This window comes from Anolis carolinensis, chromosome 1 (genome assembly GCF_035594765.1).
Source record: "Anolis carolinensis isolate JA03-04 chromosome 1, rAnoCar3.1.pri, whole genome shotgun sequence".
Lineage (NCBI taxonomy): Eukaryota > Metazoa > Chordata > Lepidosauria > Squamata > Dactyloidae > Anolis > Anolis carolinensis.
Genome location: NC_085841.1, coordinates 105,739,987 through 105,760,332, shown reverse-complemented (window position 1 = coordinate 105,760,332; position 20,346 = coordinate 105,739,987). Strand labels below are relative to the sequence as shown.

The following is a 20,346-nucleotide window of genomic DNA, read 5'->3' as shown; positions in this document are numbered from 1 at the left end:
CCAAGATGAGAACAGCTACATTAATTTCCAAGCAGATTGCTGTCCAATCTTTGGTACATCTGCTACTAAATGTTTGGCAATTGCATAGGGAGATATTAGCTAAGGATATTGTAATAATAACACTTGAAATGTTGGTATTTATTTTTAATAACTCTAGAAACAAGAAAAGTCACACTTAAATATATCTATAGAAATATGTAGAACCCATAAGATACTACACCTGTACATATGTTAACATCATGTATTCTGTAACTTTGTAATGGGTAGAAAATCATTACATTGACCATTTAACACCTGAATAGGCATACTGGCAAATAAAAGCTCAGTGCTTGCAAAGATTCCATCAAAGCCTCTGCAAATGAACCCAGTCACTTGTGATTATTACATTTTTATTAGCCAGCATGCCATTCTGAGCTGTAGTTAGATTCTGGCTTTAACTTTAACCCCCTAACCTCATTTCCTTTCTGGCAGACATCCTTCATGACAGGTCCTCTCAAAGGCACTGTCATTTCTCAGCTTGGGAAGCAACACTGCCCAGATCAAAAGCAGTGTGCAAATAACACCACATTATCTGACAGGAGCTCTTCTCATCAGGAGATCGGAGCTTCCTGCTGAGTTTTCTGAAATGATAACTGATTAGGAAACTAAAGGGAAAGTGGATGACAGGCTGTGAAGCCACATTCATGATGGTGATGGTGGACTTAAGGCAGGTGATGGACTTAGGACCTCATTGCATTTGAAAATTTTGATGTCCTAGGATGCTTCTGGGACACTGGAAGAATGGAGCCTGCTGGATCCATCAGATGACGCACAGCTACTTCTGGCAGGGCTCTGTCCTCCCAGTGTCCTGGCAGCATCCTAAGACGCTGCCCAGAGAACACGTAAGGCCTTCCATGTTCTTATTAACAAGAACGGGGCTAGTGCAGAGGTAAGTCGGGCAGGGATGCTCCACCCCACCCCCCAAAATGAGATGAAGAAAGTGCTGATGCAGGGTGAGGGATGATGGTTTTTCCCAATGCCCACTAGATTTGCCACATTGCCTGGTGATTCCCCCCGCTATCCCCTACTTTTTGGATCTCAATGTGATGTGGTTCCTAATGAAGGCAGAGCATTTTGGTCAGTCACTAGTTCCTTCACCCTAAAGAAGTAGGCCATTAGTGACATAAGATATTTCCTCTCCTAGTATTCTCCAAAATCCACTTAAGACATTTCATTAGGTGAGCTACATTAGGTAGCTCACCTAATGTAGCAATTTCCTGCTTCTTAGCGGGGGGTTGGACTGGATGGCCCATGAAGTCTCTTCCAACTCTACTATTCTATGATTCTATGATTCTATGTAGGTGAGCTCTACATATATGTAGCAAGTCAATTTGAAAACCATATTTCCAGGTTAATTGCAAACTGACGGCTTCTAATATTTTTTAAAAATAGTAAATGTTTGGTAATGGACTTGAATTGGTAATTCCTTACAGTTTTTAATGCAGTTTTAATGAATGTTTAAGATAGCTAGAAAATCAGTGATATATACATGATAGATTAATTGGATGCCAGAATAAATATGTTTAAGGCAAAGTTCTGATTATTTTGGTGTGAGTAAACATTCGAATATTATTTTGTTCAATACTCATGTTACTGTATACAACACTACAAGATAACTAGTACTCCCAGTAAAGGTCTGAATAAAAAAATCATCCCCAGTGCATAAGATTATTAGATTTGAATTTATTTTTTTCAGTGACTTTTCATGTTTTAGAATTTTTAGGAAAATGTTCTTTGTCCAAAATACAGTGTTTTCCAAATGTTCTTTTAAAATAATCAAAACCGTGCAATATCCCAGACAACATGCTCAAACATATCAAGACGCCTCTTTTTATTGAGGATGAGAATATTTGTGAATATTCCTTATATTCACAATTCTTTGCAATGCTGCTTGAGTGAAGTACAGCTCTCAGAAAAAAAGATTTCATCATAACCATGATGTGTTTTGAAAATGTCCGTCTTTGGGACAAGCCTCTGATTTTAGTTTCATGGATGCTTCTGATTTGCTTGTCTGTAAAGGTGAGCAGGTGGCAATTTTGATGCCTCATCTTTAATGGATGCAATTATCACAAGATTATACAGTCTACCATGTTAGGCATTCATGCATTTTAATATTTTGTTTTCAGCCTTCCAGCACTCTTCAGACTTCCTCAGTGAAAACTAATGGAGAGTGTTACAGCTCAGGTCTTAGCCCATTCAATATAAAATATGCTGTGAGCTGGGAATTACATACTGCCAAACATTTTAACAAATTGTGCAAGCTTTGTTGTTGCAAATAATTCAGAAAAATTGTTCTGTAATGAGTACTTGGCAGGAAGTACACACGGAAATGTTACATATACTGCATTTTAAAAATCTGTCAATAGATGCAACACAATAGTACATTTGATTGGTTGTCCAACAGGCCTTCTGACTGCTTTTGAGGCTTGTAATGTTTCTAGCAGGAAAATGTGGTGGTTTCATGTAACATTGTTCAGACATCTAAACTTCAGTTCAGTATTAGTGTATTTGACATTGGCAGCTTCAAGACGTAATCAAAATTCCATTTTGAGCCTTTGAACCTTTGTGCCAACCCATTGAGAACTATTGAAAAATAACCCTCACCCCCATTCCCTTAGTATGAATTTTCATTTTACTTTTAATTGGAAATTCTTAATAAAATATTTTTTAAAAAAGGAAGAAAAGAATTTAACACTCATGATCATTCAAATAGAAATATCCTTTTTCCTGTTCTTGTTTTCTTTTTTCCTTCTTCCTTCTTTTTTTTTTTTTACTGGATGAAGTTGTAGGCAAAATTTGTTTTATAGTGATTGATGCAAGGACATTTGAGGAAGAGCAGTCTTGTCAGTCTAGTGGATTAAAAAAATAATTACCATGCCCCTTTTGAGATGGTCACTGTGTAGAAATAGCATAAGATTACATGGAAGAAACCTGAAAAACTTTAGAAGGATATGTCAGTGCTACTTATTTTTACTAATCTGAGTTGAGGCCAAAAAAAGGGATTTGTTTCCTTCCTCTCTATTTTTGTGGGCATTTACTTACTTATTTACTTACTTAGGCGATCCCTCGTTGATGACCCTCCAAGTGTAGTGATTTTGTGGTGGATACGTAGGTGTCTGTGGAGACTTATTCTTGATCTGCATGTTCTTTCACAGTGAGGATATCAGTTTCCAGGTGGAAGGCGGTCCTAGTCAGGGTTGGCTTGACACGCCTTCCTCTTGGCACATTTCTCCCTTTTGCCCTCCATTCATGCCTCTTTGAATACAACAACACTGCTGGTCACAGATGACTTTCAGTTAGAGCACTCAAGGGCCAGAGCTTCCCAGTTTTTGGTGTCTATGCCACAGGGGGCATTTGTAATACTGTGTTGCCTGGGCAGCGGCGACATACCAGTTCTGCCCCTCTGTACCAATGGAGCTGGCATGACATCATGAGAATGGAGTCGACTGTTCCATGGGTGACCTGGGCGTTGGCCACCAAATCTAGCCCCATCTGATGAGGTTGTAAGAGAAACCAGAATCCATTCAAGTGTATGTTAGAAATGTCTTTTTTCTCTCATTTAGACTCTAATGTGCTACAGGATTTCTTCATATCTTTGATTGAATGGTTTCTTCATGGAGTGGATGAATAGACGACACTACATTGAGAATTATATGAAAGTATACACTGTAGAGCTTGTATATACTGCAAAATTAATTGAAATCTGAAAACTTTAAAAAAAAAACCATGTTCAGAGTGATCTATTGCAGCAGGCTGCTCACCAGGCTGCGCCACAGCCCGGCCCCTTTGCCAAAAGCAGACTCTAACAACAGTTTCTCTACAATGAGTCATACAGTGTAGTGTCTCTCTCCCCCCCCCCCCCCCCGCCTCAGAAGGGGAAAACATGTGTAGGTCAGATTAACTTTAGTACATTCCAATTATATATTCCATTGTCAAATAGATTCAAAACTAAGTTTTGCTCATATAATAGGAATTCCTCATCATTCCTCTCCTCATCCCCCAACTGTGCGCCCTCTCTCAAATCAGTTACACAGGGTCTTCAAATCCTTTAGAGCAGTTTTGTGATGGGTATTGAGATGTAGAAGGGAAGGCAGTTAAACTATTCTTTGTACATAGACTCCACTGGAATTTATACTCCATTAGATTATTAAATCATCTTATAATTTATGTAGATATAACCATTCCAGGAAAAAGAGATGACAAACCATTACCCCCACATCCTACACACACATCTTTCTCTGATCTACCAAGTAGTTGCATGCTATCTTTCTGGATACCTTACATTGGGCAATGCTACAATCAGGGCTCGACAACTTCCAGGTTGAACTAATCTTAGTCGATGAGTTAAACATAAGCTTCAATATTCTTCTATTAAGTCTCGAAAGGATTTATTGCAGATGAGCAGATCCTGTTGGCAATTTTTTTTCAATAGTTGAATTATGCCTTGGGTTTTGCTCCCAGTTGGTTTTTGGCAATGAAGGAGAATTTGATAATGTTGTTAGCGGATTAAACCCTTTCAGAAGGAAGTGCTTTGGCAAGGAAACATTTATCTATACTTTTTGCAGAAGCACAGCATTTTTTGAAAAAAATATCAGCAAACTTAAACCTCTGTGCACATAAGACAGTACAGCTGGGATTTTAAAATTTAAAGTTTTAGGTTTCTGCTTTTCCTACACTAATGCACCAGCAGTCATGCATAGCACTGAAATATAAAATAAATAAGAAAGCCCCTGAAATATGAACTCCTCTCTAGATTAAAATAATATTATTTTACTTCTTTTAAAAATGTGTATATCTATGAAGTACAGTGTGCATTGAAAATCTGGTTCTAATCAGCATTTTCTGGTAATTAAGAATTCCCAATTTGGAGTTAAATTTGGTGATGTAAAAGCACCAGGACATCACCAAAGAAATAGTTCAACTAGTTCCATAGAACTGGACACTCATAATCTAGAGAAAAATCCAGATTGAAATAATTTTAAATGAACATTAATATCATTTGATCTTGTAGTTACATTGTAGCCTGCACATATGCTATTAGGGATTCCTCAAGTTGTGTAGCTGCACAAGACAATGATTGTTGCAATGCTTGTGAGGTCTGTAAAGGAGTGTAAAGTTAATAACGGATAGAGAAAAAATGCAAGCAAGTACACACTAAATTGGGCCCATTTATTGGTAGAATAGATTCAGACTTTGTGGTTTCAGGATTTTTTTCTTGGCAATGTTACACACTTTGTGCGTATTTGACAGCATGCAGTATGCTGTGTCCAGAACTGACTCACTATGTTATCACACCAGGGCTTTAAAGCAGGCAGCCCTGCATTTCTTCTGCCTAAAGAATTCTGAGAAATGTAACAAAGGGCCTTTTGAATTCTTAGTTACAGAGATCCTCACCTTCCCAAACTACATTTCCCAGAATTCTGCAGGTGGCAGAAATGCAGGGTTGCCCGCTTTAAAGCCCTGGTATCATAACATCAAAAGAGCAGGACCAGAAGTCTCCAGAGTTAATAGTGGGTCTTGGATCTCAGGGTGTACCTGATGCTTATCACTCTCCCTATTGCTTGTCCCTGAAAACTGTTCGAACCTCATCATATGAAACCAGAGGGAACTGTCTTCTTTCATTCCCTACCAGGCTTTTCTGTCTTCAGGGATGGCAGCCATTCCACACCTTTTACCCATATTTCCCTCCTTTCATCTGGCTTCTTTCAGGTTTCTATTGCTGGGAGTTGGGTAGCATCTGACGCCTAAAAATTGAGTCTTCCCTCCACTTACCTGTGCTGCTGCAACCGAGACCCACAGACAACCACCAGAAGAGAATTTACATCATGTGATGGTCTCTGTGAGTCTCTGCTTTGGCAGAGCAGAGAAACAGAGAAGACAGAGAGAAAATTGCATGGGATGAAGTCCTAAGGAAGAAGCTCAGTGTATCACAGTGATGTATAAGGTTATCCCGAATTCTATCTCTTGTATCAGTCAAACGAAAGTCTTAACATAGTGCACAAAAGCAATCACTGCAACAGAGTCTATTAGTGATGACAGAGTGTCATCCACAGTCCAATCACACTGAAAGAGACCCTTCTCTGGGAAGGCTGGACTGCTAACCATAACCTTTAAATTTTCAGAAAACCACTAGTATAAAATTATTTCATTGTGACAAGCATGAAATTTGTTTTTATTTTCCATGGCCCAAAATGTGAATTTCATGCTGCTAGCAATCAATAGGCAAAAATGGTAGAGAGTGTCATTTGTACCATTCCATTCTGTTGGTAGGCCAGATGAGAAGTTCCTCCATTGCAGCTGTACATGAATATGATATATGCATTGTAATTAGTTTACAGTATCCTGTAGCTTGAGTGCCAGCATGATTTTTTCTCTCCCCCCCCCCCAAAAAAAACCCCAAGAAGTTATGTTGGTGTCATGATTTGACAAACTGCTCTAATCACAAGGTAATTCTTCAGCCATTACTGAAGAAAAAGCTCTACTATTTTGCACAGTTCTGATTTTCTCCTCCCATGGTTCAGTAGGACAGGGCTGTGCTTGACAGATGGACTATTGATCAATTTTAATGTTTAATTTAGAGAGTGCCACCAAGAACAGATGATAATTTTACTCTATAAACCAAAATTGAAACCACATTGGCTCTTCTTCTTTTTTCTTTCGATACTCAAAACCTCACTGCTCCCCAATTTATAGAGTGTTTCTCAAAAGAGATGCAAGAGTCTTGAAATCTTTCAGCCTTGTTGGGTTTTTAGAAGTGTCATAAGAATTATGTTGAGACCTGGAAGCTATAGTAATTTGGAATCTGTTCACAATTAGGTGGAATAACTCGACATTAAAATATATTGATATTTTCTATATGTAGCCAAGGCTCTAAAAACATATCTCCAATATTTCCAATTGCTTTCATACATCTTTGTTGTCATTAATATAATTTTAAGGAACATTTTCACAAAGAGTTGGCAAATTTATTTTGTAAACTTTGCATGTGCCTTGAATGATGCATGCATTAACACCATGTATTATTAATAAGACACTTCCTCTTTTTTTCTTTCTTAGTCATTCTCTCTTTTCTATTTTACAATATTGTTCCCCTACTTTTTCTGTAGTAAAATCTTTTCTTTAATAAAAAATATTTTTTTAAAAATTAATAAGACACAGAGTAACGCATTGTGCAGTTGTGGATAAACGTGTAAAAAAAACCTTAGAAGTTTGAAGATTTAGTACAACAAAATTATTCCTTAGTTGGGCTATTATTTATTATATATGAAATGTAATATTGGAGAACATTAAACAGTAGCAACCATTTCAGGTTACCTTTTATCATGAGATACAGGTAACCACTAGTGAAACTGCTTATCTGTGGTACCTACCCATGGGATAGGAAAATAATGTGTTTCACTTGACAATCTGGGAAAGTGGATGAATGTTAAAACCATATTTATTAAAATTATATGCCTCACCAAGGCAAGAAGATAAAGAATTTTGGAATGATGGAAAAATGGGTAGTGCAGTTCCTTTAATCAGCTATTCCTACTAGTGAACATTAATAATAATAATAATAATAATAATAATAATAATAATAATAATAATAATTAATTTTATTTGTTACCCACCTCTCCTCACAGCTAGAGGTAGGGTAAAGCATTGTTAAAACACCCAGATGCTATATATACTGGTGGTGTGCATTTGTTTGGAATTGCTGTTTGTTTTGTTTAGTTTCATTCATTTTGGATCAGTTTTGTATTTGTCCCCATTTCTGAAAACATATGAACAGATATGAACAGAATTCTATATGAACAGAATTTTCATCTTGCTTATGAAAAAAATGAAAAGTTTTGGACCATTTTTGGCAATGGGAGGGTTGCCGAGGCTCATGGAGGGCATTTTGACCCCCTTTAGCCCACCAACGTTTAAAATGTTTGGGTCTTCCCCAGAGTATTATTGTTATTAATAATTTTATTATTATTAACACCCATTGGCACACATCAGCTGTCATGGGGAAGCAGACTTCTCTCAGATCAGCTCAGGGTCCCAGAGTAACTACTGTTATTAATATTATTATTAACACCCCATTGGTACAAATCAGCTGTAATGGGAAAACAGTCTTCTATCAGTACCTGCTTATTTTTATGCATCCCAAAACAAAAGGAAAATGAAAGCAAGCATGGTGACAGTGCAGCTTTCTCTTTCATGTCGCCTTTTGTTTCGTCCAGAAATGGCATCTTTCGATTCGTGCATCGGAATATATGATACTACATGAATAGACAAATGAAACAGATGAAACAAATACAGTGCACATCACTAATATATAATGTGTTAGATTAGTTATTACATTATTGCATTCTTTATATGGCACAGTCTCTGACACACTATGGAAGAAATCAAAATACCCACAACATTTTTCACCTCCTGTAGGAGAAGGTTAGAAGCTCTTTATGCTTTATTGAGATTTTCAATATTTGCACGAGATGTTTCTTCATGAAATTAAACCATTTTCTATTTGGTTTTGTCTACATGAGCTGAATAGCCAGAACTCACAATGAAGTTGCTCCCGGGTGACATCATGACATTCAGGGACTTCCAGTGGCACAATTCCCTTTTCTCTGTACTCGTGAGCATAGGGAAAAGGGGATGGATCAGGCCTGTGTTGCCACCTTTGCTACTTCCAGAGCATTGCAGACTCCTTGTGCTCACATCAGGAGAGGCATCCATTATATCTTTCATGGAGTTCTCTGGCCACATGACAGTGATGGCAACAACAAGGACACTAAGGGGCAGAATCCAATTGCTCAGGTGAACCTGCTGGGCTCTGCCCTACCACAGATTGGGGATGAATTCCATTGCCACCTTTGAGGCAAGTCTGGAGCATTACTGTTCCAGACTATCCATAGGTTTAGCAACCAGCGTAGATAATGCCTTTGAGAAGTAAAGTGTATACATATGTAAATACACATGTATGTGCAGTGAGCAAAGAAGGACTGGTTTCTTGATCAAAAATACATTAACAAAACATAAAATCCTTACACATTTTAAAAATCCTTGAAAGAAATCCTAATTTTGTCAAAATTTGTAAAAAAAAAAATGAATGCTTTTCATGACTATGTTGTAAGCCTTCAGATTTTTCTCTTAGGATTCACTACCATTCTCCTAACACACCTGTTATCAAGAGTAGCAGTGAATATTCTACCAAGTATAAAACAAACTGTAACACTTGCAGGATTTGTGAATGGTATGTTTCTCTTTTTTTTGGAGTGCTTTAGAGTGCTGTCTCTTTCTGTTCGCTTCAGATATGCTTATTCTATTGCCATCACCTTCTTCCTACAGTAAATTTCCAGATAAGTAATATAGCAGTTTCTGAGTGGAAGTGCTGATTTATCAGTCTTCTCATCAGCATTTTTTTCATCAAGTGAACATTCAGCACGCTAAAAATGAAAGAAACTGATTTTCTTCTGTTCTGATTTTACTCCTATCTTTCCTTTTAAAAAAACCCCTAAAACGAAACAACTGCATATTTATCTAAAATTCATTTTAGCCTTTCAAGGAAAGGATAATGGGGTGCTACCTTCAGTATTCTGTGTGACTTACTGCAAAACTCTCAAACAGATTCAAAAGGTAGGGCTGTGTCACAGTAAACTTGACATCAGCATAATTTTTCCTTTCCTTGTTGTACTTACATTGTAGTTACTTTTTATAGTTAAGATAGTTATTCACTTCCATTTTATACTTTTTTTTTACAGAGAAATGGCAGCAAAGCTGACTTTCAAAGCAATTACTTTATATCTATTGTAATGCATTTAATATTGCACAGTTTACTTTGGAGCAAATCTAGCCAAACACTTGGTCTATATAATAATTCTCAGAGGAGTCAGGACATGAGCCACACAGCCTGAGTTTGACCAGAAGTTAGTTCTGGGCATTCAGATGTCATCCAGGGAAACTGATTATTCGGATTCTACCCCAAATTAGATGAAGTCAGAGAATGCTCCAGAGAACTTCAAGATAGAATGTGAGAAGCTGGGACAGTTCTGATTAGGAACCAGTTCCACTATTAATGTGAGCCAGTGCTGTCATACCACTTCAGCCAGTGCTGTCATACAACTCCACTACTGCTTGGCCTCACTGATGCTCTCCTAAGGAGTCCATCTTCCCGGCCTGCTTGTCATCATCCTCAGCCAACGTGTATGTGGCTCTGAGCCCATGCACCCTTCCTAGAGCTTTCTCCAAACTCTGAAGTGCCAGAATTTCCCCACATGTGTAAAGAGTTGGGCTGGTTTCTAATCAGGGATGGCACTTATCATCGTCTTTTTACCATCATAGCAAAATTTCTCCTGCACATTGCTCATCATCAATGCTCACACTTGCCAAAATGTCAGTGGAACTCAGAGAGGTGACGGGGGAAAGGAGAGGATGATCCTTCCTTTCTCCCCTTCTCTCTCTGAGTTGCATTGGTGCTTTGGCGAGTGTCAGCAAGTGTGACCAAAATCAACTTGGCACTTTGTGGTCACCACTATGATGGTGACAAGATGGTGATGATAAGGGTGGCTGTCCGGTGGCACTGAACTGGGATTGGCACTGCTGTATAGTGTGGACTCCTACCACTGGTGCAGCATAGAACACGTCCATGCCAACACTTTCCCATTGCCACTGGGAGCTCAGATACTCGCTGTGTGGACTCCCCAGGAGTATCCCACTCTGGATCAGCCCTGGGATAGGTGACCCATGTAGATATATGTATTATTCCCACTGAATTATAGTCAGCTGATTGTATAGGAAAGCAGTAGATCAATAGAACTCCCTGTTCTGCAGAGGAAGTAAAATATAGGAAATGGCTTCCTTTGATATCAAAGTACTTTAAACATACCAAGATTGATTTTTTTCCCTATGAAATATATTAAAACAAATGGAAGGAACTGTGCAAAGTTTACAACTATCTCTCTTGGAAACCGAGATGACAATACTATGCATATGCTGAAATTTAAATTCACCAATAACATACTGAATCAAATACAAAATGAATTTTAAAAGATTCTTCTTATAACAATACACAACAAAAGACATAAAACAAGTCTAGATTTCTTGGAAGGCTAAATGGGAAATAAGGTCAGAATGTTTAATTATAACCCAATCAACCTTTTCTGAACAGCATGTCAGTTTAACTTTTAAGAAGCAAATGAAACATTTCTTTGTTTTTCAAGCACAGGCTTTTAAGACATGAGGTGTTCTATCATTATATTAAGAGGATAAAAATGGATTGTTTGATCTTCTGAATTTTAATGTCTTGAAAAGATTATTGGAAAGAAAATTGCATTCTCTGAAGTGACAGAAGCATTATTCAGATAGCTTTAATTACATGATAGATTTTTTTCTAAATACATTAATAATGGGTGCATATTCCAATTTGGTTTGTAATAGAGTGGCTTTAAAGATTCGAGAAATTATAAAAATATATTATCTTGGGGTTCACACTTAAATTCCCATGAGATTTTAATCACTTGTGATTATGGTACATTGTGTATTGTCCTGGGTATTTTCTTTTTCTACTGTACTCTAGGTATTTAAGCATGATAATCTCAATTGCTGCAAAAATTTGGAAAACCTTTTTTAAATCTCCTAAGATCCAACTGCATGCCTTGGGATGAAGGATTTTTGGGTGTGTGTTTTGTTAATAAAAAAGTACAAATAATAATTGCTAAGTTTCAAAATATAGTGCAAAAATCAGCACAAAGAGGCATGTATATCAAACACAATTATATCAGAATAATTTGAAAACCCTATTTCATTTCAGATGAAGTTGTTTTTTAGTGTGTTTCATTATTAAGGCAACAAAAAATTAAATAAGTAGACATGTTTGCATGTTTTAACCATAATTTGAATAAAGTTTTGGATGGGAAGACATTAGTAATGCAAATATCACACCGTATGCTGCCAATGTAAGATTCAAGAATCAATGAATTGCAACTTTTAAGATTTCAGATTGTCTACAATCTAGTGTTGTTGATATTCATGCTTTGTTACCATTTTGTTACTCTGAAAAAGATACCACTTCATCAGGAAAATGAACTTATTGCTCATTAGATTACATATACCTTGGAAATGCATGTAGACTTAATATTATCCATTAAGCAGCTAAGAATTCTCTGGAGCCAGGAATGCAATGAAGGTAGAAAGATGTTAAGACTATTTGGGACATAGTATTTTGACCAACCTAAACGTATTTCTGCAGTACACAGAGTGCTTTCAGTTTCTTTATGTGAAGCCTTTCTAATCTAGACATTGAACCTAAAGATTCATTTAAGGTTCACTTTAATATACAAATTCTATTAGACTTCCAGTTGTTGTTTTATAAAACTTGTGCAACCCTATTAATACATTTATCTTTTAACAGTTTTCCTTCCATGATAGTTATCTAAAAGCCTTTGTGGAAAGTGTTAATTAATTTTAACTATAATTACATCCTTGTTAATTATCCTGTTTTAATAGCCATCTTTTCTATATATGTGTATCAACATATCTAAGGGACACATGAAGTTATATTTATTGTGGAGTCTGAGTGACATTGAATCCTCTACTGTGAATTCTTGCTTGCACTTGCTGGCACCATGTCGTTCCTGGCTATATTTATTGTGTGAATTCATTAATGAAAGTGAAGGTCTCTATTACTGATATTTTTTCTTGCAATGTCACGTGTATAATGAACTTGTACTGTGAACACTTTTTTCCTCTGTTTTCTATTTAACCTTTTCTCTTTCTTTCTTTTCTTTTCTTTTTTTGCAGCAAATTTGCTGGACAGCCTTTCTGCTCAATGCTTGTTAAACATGTTCTTTTTTTCTGTCAATTACCACAGGTTTAGTCCCTATGAGTGGTATAACCCACACCCTTGCAACCCCGACTCAGACGTGGTGGAAAACAATTTTACCTTGCTAAATAGTTTCTGGTTTGGAGTTGGAGCTCTCATGCAGCAAGGTATACGATTCAGCCTGCTCTTTCTCTTGGGTGCTATGTCCCACTTTTTGCTGGGGGTAACAGTTCTCTCTCTTCCTCTGGCACAGACTGCTTGCATGGGTGCCTCTGTGCATGTAACCATAAACCAGCTTTTTTTCTTTTAACATTAATACATCTAGACATTCTTGAATTTCACTTTCCCAAAAGAGTACCCAAGAAATCAATATAAACCCAAACATCAATATTCCTAGACATTTCTATCTCAACCCAAAATACAGGTACATGCCAGCTCAGTCAGTGCAAGAACTGAAAGCATGAGCAAATCCTCTCTCTGTTCTTGTCTACTTGTGATGTAGACTTCCATGTTTTGTACTTAGTGCTACAACAAAAATGTCATTTATTGCATGGTTAATAAATGCCATCCCAGTTTACAATAATTGTTGCGGATTCTTTAAAATTTTCTGAGATTCTTTAAAATTAGGATTACTCAGTCACAATCTGCACTAAGCAGTACAACTATTGCTGATGAAGTGCATGCTGCACAGTGCATGCAAAGGCAGTTGTTAATTACAACATCATTTTTAAGTTGATAAAATTATAGGTATGCAAATTAGACCATAATCAATAATAAAAAGATTTCTTTAAGGTATACAGTGCACACATTTTCATCTATTATGCTCATATCACCTACGTTGTTTTCCAATATGATCAATATAAGCAGCAAACCTAAGCAGTACAGTATAAGGTAAATTGGGTTTTATTCTGAATTATTTTTGCATTCTGTTCTTTTTTGCAGTGTAGGATATTTGTCTTGGATTTGGGTGCAGCTCTCTGCATGCCTATTCAAACATTAGCCCAAATTAATTTAATGAAATTTACCTCCATGGAAGTGTGATTACTTTGCAAATGATTCCTTAAAAAGTATTAATTAGGGATGAAAAGATTATTAAAATATTATTTCCCCAAATCTTCAAAAATGAGTGTTTGGAATGTTGAGAAGAATCTTGAACTCACAACTTTTGCAGTTCAGGAATCCTTTTGTACAAAATTTGCACTTGGTTGTTTTGTGCTGGCAATAGTGACCGAGATCCTGCATTTTAAATGCATCTATGAATGACCTATGGAATCAGTTCACCCATGCCATTTAAATAATATATGGCATAATTGAATGGGGAACTACTGGATAATACAGACATTCCCTTCCTGGCACTGAGTCAAGATATGATAAGGAGAAGCATCATGTTTTCTTGTGATAGTACATCTTGAGGCAGGAAGTTGGCTGTATCATCCTATAGTGCTTCACTTAATCATGCCAGACACCTCTGTAGCCTGGAATGCCCTCCTGGATTTTACAGTGGATTATGAGACCTATGTAATATCTTGGCAATACTGCCATAATCATGAGTATGTTGCTGATTACAGAGAACTTACATTATATATTCAAGTATAAGTCCAGAAATTTTGGTCAAATCATCAACCCCAAAACCCTGAATCAACTTATCAATGGTTCAGTTTGACTACTGTACCTTAACGTTTATTTTAAAAGGAACCATCCCCTTTTCTGAATAGAGTGGTAAAAGGTGAGAATTTAGTCAATTCTGGGAGAACCTAAAAGCACTCCACTGCAGCACTACTTCTGGCCTTTGTAAATACCTAACTGGGGAAATTGTGGCAGCAGTGACCAGGGTGGTTGACCCCTGAGGAGACATTAATGCTTTCCCCTCTACAAAGAATGACCCTTGAGTTATTCATGGGTCATATCAAAATCCATATGTTTGGCCCTGAAACCTTCTGTTGGGGTTGTTTTATAAATGGGTATATTTGATAAGCCTCTCAAACTGCAGCTCTCCAGCTGTTTGGGCCTCCATTGCCCAGAAGCCCTACTCAGCTTGTTTGGTGGTCAGACATTCTGGTAATTGGAGACCCAAATAGCTGAAGGGCAGCAGTTTGGGGGTGCCCTGTCTATAACCATAAGCTACTGATGTGTAACTGCAGTGCAGGACGCCTTCATAGGAAATGCTGTTTTCTATTCAAAACCATCATGTGCAAATTCTGAATAGAATTACTGTGAGTTGTGCAAAGGCTTCCGAAACTGCATAGGTTTTGAAGACTTTTTTATTATTCATTCCTCAAAATTCAGGAGATTACGAAGTTTTGTCTCTTCTAAATTAATGCTCACTTCTTTTCCTCCAGAAAACCCAAAGAGGCAAATTTGTCCTTATAGTTGTAATGCCTAACCATGATGTGGTTCTTTCTTATTGATACCCATGCTTTTGTATCTTCTTCTTTCCTCCCTACTCCCACTGTATGTTCGGATTTCATAATTTACTTACAATTTAGTGGCATGGTACAGTATGTCAATTGCATTCAACATGGATAAACTATGCCATGCACAAAACATAGCATGTCTGCAAATGAAGATTGCAAACCTAGCTCTAACAAAAACAGTGTAAGGTCTACATATAAGCTGGAGCCTCCTTTCTGGCATATCAATGCTTTAATATCCTGTGTGACACAATCAATTGTGTATGAACAATATTTTAGTTTTTATAATAATAGAAATAGGATTTCTTACCCCATTCTCCAAGACTTTTGTCAATGCAACTTGCCTGCAGAATCCATTTACTGGTAACAGAATGGTTACTATTTCATCACATCAACAGATAGTGTTTCTGATTCTAATCACCCTATAGTGGTCTAAATAAGGACTTAATAACCATCTTTAAGCTTGCCTTAATAGGTTTTTATGTTGTGCTGTACTGTATCAGTAACATACTGTTTTACAAACGCCTCACAGAACTAAAACGTGTTTTTTTTGTCTAATTGGGATATAAGGTGCTATATGAAGAAAAAAGCACTCCATCATCTTGAATATCTTTATGGCAATGTTTCCTAAACTTCAGTCTTTCCGGTGTTTTGGACTTTGGCTCTCAGAATGTCTGGCCATTAGCCAAGGTAGCTGAGGTTTTTGGAAACTGAAGTCCAGAACACCCGGAAAAAGAGATTTTGGAAAACACTATTGTAGAGCATTGAATTGTAGGGCTTTATCTGAAAATCAGAGGTGCTCCCTGGCCCAATCCTCATGGATGTTCTTTCCATTCTGCCCAACATATGATAAATATAAAACATGTTGAAAAACATCACTTTTGTCCATCTTTTTTATTGCCTGGCCAACATTTTTTAGGGGCAAAAGATACATTTTTAGGTTTAAAAAAATATTGAGTTGTACTTCTATACAGATCCCACAAAAGCTATAATAACTATTGATCCACACTAATGCTCCATCATTACCATATTTTCCCTAAACACATTTCCTTGAATGCTGGAGGCTACATGATAGAGGAAACTCATCCATTCCTTGCCCGAGTCCCTTTGCCCCCAGGAAATTGTGGGATATAGTGCTGGACATGACGTTACCTTGGGTACATGACAGTCAGCCCCTAACCAGGCTCTGTTTTACAGGCTTTGGTGGCACACTCTTTTAAACCTTGGGTAAGCTATGAACTTGTGGTAATTGGGGCAACTTTGGCAAACATTTCTTCTACTGTTCTTTTCTTCCAAGTCTTGTTTGACTTTCCTAAGTGTGGTTTTGTAAGGAAACAGTGAAAGTTGTTGGGCTTATTTGGTGGTATTAGTGTTTATAGTGTCTTAAGTGTCTGACTGGCAGGGCCTAGGAGCGACTACATCAGAAAGGTACTTTTCTACTTTTTTCCTTGCAGAATTCTAGGCAAAGTCTGGCGCTGGAGTTGGCTGTCATGTCCAAGTCTGTCAGCTTTTTTTGTTTGAAACAGCCAGGGTAAGATGAACTGCAGGGTAAGATGGGCTGTTTTGGATCAGATAGTCCAGTTATGATACCACTTCTTTTTGTTTTTTGTTCTTTTCTTTCTTTTGTTTTCAGTTTTCTGTAATCGATGTTGAGTTTGGCATAAGCTCCATTCACTGGAAGATGTGTTACCTTGCTGGACCAGTTCCTTAATGGATGCAATATAAACAGCATAATTAAGCAGGAATAAAATAGTCCATCTTGCCTTCATTCCATTTTACCCAAGTAAAATTTAAAAAGAGGGGAAAATTCCTGGCTAAAATATCTAATACTTTATCACAATGCTACTGTAGAAGGGTGTCCTTGAAAACACCTTGTTGCGTATATATACCTGCAACATTCTCTTGCTCATTTTGGAAAAATGTATATATTTGCCTTTCTGCTATTAGTTGACTAAATTATTCAGTGTTTCATTTCTAAGAATATCATGCATGCCCATATACATTTATTTATTTTTTCAAATTAAGAGAACTGTTATTTAAGAAAGAAGCACAAAGGGAGATTATATATCACTGCTGGTATCATTGGGCTCTGAATCAGCAGTAATAATTATGCATTAACAGGGTTAATGACTGAAGCCCCCTCCGTTTTTAGGGTCATGAGTAGACAACTCCAGCAATATACTTATAGTCTGTCTAGTTTAAGAATAAGGGTAATATTTAAATTGCTATTCAAATAAAAGATTTGTGTGTCTTAGCCACTTCTGTTTAAGCAATGCCTTTAAGTATATAGATGGGAGATGTTTCATTATACCATTGGCTTCTTATGTATAATTTCATTGCAGGCCCTGCAAAGGTACTTTTAGGGATGACAATTTCCAGAATTCCCAAAAGTGCATGGTCAGTCATTGGGGCATGTTGCCTGTGGATTCTAGAGATTTCAGTCCAAAAAGTAACTTTTCTCATATATATAGGTTTCTTATATCCACCCTTGTTATCAGAGATCTCCTGATACATTTTTCTGGAATCAAGATTCCTGAAAAATTTGTTTGTTTTCAACATTTGAGGCAAAGAGCTTATATGAAAGTCAACACATATTATAAGCTGTTAAAATAATGGTTCATAAAGACCTGGAAATGCTGTGCAAGTTTTAACTGGAAAGCTTAGGATTGTTGTTTGTTTTCACTATAAAGCTTCTCTTTAACAGCTCAAATGTTTTCTGTTTCTCATTTTCTTTTAATTTTTCACATTACTTTATAAAAATCATTTTTACAAGAGTCAAATCCAAACATGGATTTGATCTCTCATTGGTATATTTCAAGTTTCTCATATTTGCAATTTTCTTCCTTTAAAATCATTTGAGTATCATTTGTTTTTATATCTTTCATTTTGGTTACATGTCTGAATAAGCAGCCTGTAGCTTCATTTCTATCTTTGCTTCTTTTGCTGAGTGATTCCATTCTCACCTCATGAGAAAAGTGATTTCTAACAATGAGATAAAATTTCTTATGCATTGGATTCATCTTGTCCCCCTGATTTTCATTAGGTTCCGAGCTCATGCCCAAAGCCCTCTCCACCAGGATAGTGGGAGGCATTTGGTGGTTTTTCACACTTATCATCATTTCCTCGTACACTGCTAATCTAGCCGCCTTTCTGACAGTGGAGCGCATGGAATCCCCCATTGATTCAGCAGACGATTTAGCAAAACAAACAAAAATAGAATATGGCACAGTTGAAGATGGAGCAACCATGACTTTTTTTAAGGTAAGCAATTTCTAGTCAATTGGTGGTGGTTGAGGGGGGATTACATGCTTCTTCTTCTTCTTTTGCAGGTGGGAAAATCACTTTGGTCTGATTACAAATGTCACATTTTCAATAGGTTTGCAAATGTAGAATGTTCTATACATAAAAATAACTAGAAAATGGCCAGCATCCATTTAGAGGGCTGCTTGATTGATGTATAGAATTGTTCCAAAAGTAGTCTTAAATATGCTATCTAGGATGTAAGTCACATTTAATACAGGAGGATTTACTTTTAAGAAATGCATAGTATTGGACTCTACGTGTGTTCAGGTATGTCTCCTTTACTGGTCTCATTTACTTTTTGAGTCAAAATAGCTTAGGCTGCCCATCTTAGGACCTCATCACATTTACCAGTTCCCCCAACTTTGGATGCTTCCAGGACACTGGGAGGACATTGTTCACATCACATAACGCAGGGCTACTTCTGGTGAGGCTCTGTCCTGTTCCCTCCTAGAAGCATCCTAGGACAGTGCCCACAGAACACAGGAGGCCTCCTAAGTTCTCATAGCATAGAACGGGGCCACCACATATGGAGTTGAGTGGTGATGGTTTCCCCCACGGGATAGGGAAAGTGTCAATGTGGGCAATGCGGGACATGAGACAATGGTTTGCTCCACTGCCTGCCAGATTCACCATGCTGCCTGGCAAATCCCCCCACTGTCATCTGCTTTTTCAACTTCAATGTAATGAGGTCCTTATTGACTTTTATTGCTCAGAACAGAGATTTTTTTTATTTCTATGCTTATCTGATTTAAAGTATGTCTTGGAAATTCTATATGGAAAATAAGATTCATGTTTAATAGAATGAACTTGTACAGCTCAGTACCTATGAAACTGATGAAATGTGGGACTTCTTCCTAAAAAGCTGGTAAAAAACTACATTTTTGGACTAATGGGGTCTTTGGTTTGATCTTTGGTTTTCTTTTCTTTCTGCCATATTCAAGTAGAAAGTAAATCTTCTTTCTTTACTGAAAAATACATGCTTGAGATGGTTAACAATAATAATAACATTGAACATATCTTGGGAGAGACTTTTACCATGGCTATCTCCCATTTTTTACTATATATTAAACATGTGTCATTACTGGCTGATTGCATGGCCTCAACTTCCTTGGTCATTATATGTTCAAGATTAACCTAACTCTGGATTGTAAAAGTCAAGTAACCATGTTTCCTTTTCCTTTTATCTGAGCGAGCCGATTTTATACTCTAAAACTTTACCACCTGCCCTTTATAAAGGGAAACGTATTGGTCAAATCACAACATGTCTTTTGTTTTAACAGTTAGAATATCAGCTATAATAGAAATACTCAAAAGTAGAAATGTATAACTATATTCAATATATTTATTCAACAAACCACATTCCACTACATCTAACACTGTATTCTATGTTCAGATTGAAAATGTCAATTCGCACTCCTAGAGACTGACAACTAATGCAATGTCTCATATATCCATGCTCTTGTAAGGCTTGTGGTATGTTTTCCTGAAGGAAATATGCACAATACTAGGTGTATGTTTCAAAATTGTACAGAATGAAAACTGCTCACAGACCTTTTTTACTCAGTGCAGAAATATATTCCAGAATATGTACAAAAGGTGTATCAAAATATGTATACATTTCCATGTAGCCAATGAGGATCTTATGTATAAACAGGGCAGAACTAGAATGCAAAAAATTAATTTTATTACATTTTCATGTATTTTCCTGTTCTCAAGGGTGATCAGTCTTCCTATGCTTTACTATGAACCTCATCAGATGGAGGGTCCATTTCTATATGCTTTAAAGACGGAGTCCCA

At 37.0% G+C, this 20,346-nt stretch overlaps 1 protein-coding gene across 2 annotated transcripts in view; it reads left to right on the top strand.

Moving 5' to 3' along the window:
- The window catches only part of grik2 (glutamate ionotropic receptor kainate type subunit 2), a 774,384-nt gene that overhangs the window by 576,341 nt on the left and 177,697 nt on the right, over positions 1–20,346 (top strand). For both annotated transcript variants that reach the window (XM_003215508.4, XM_008119029.3), the window contains exons 13-14: positions 12,884–13,002; positions 18,290–18,507. In XM_003215508.4, coding sequence (XP_003215556.1) covers positions 12,884–13,002; positions 18,290–18,507 — 337 coding nt within the window. The remainder of the gene's footprint in view (positions 1–12,883; positions 13,003–18,289; positions 18,508–20,346) is intronic.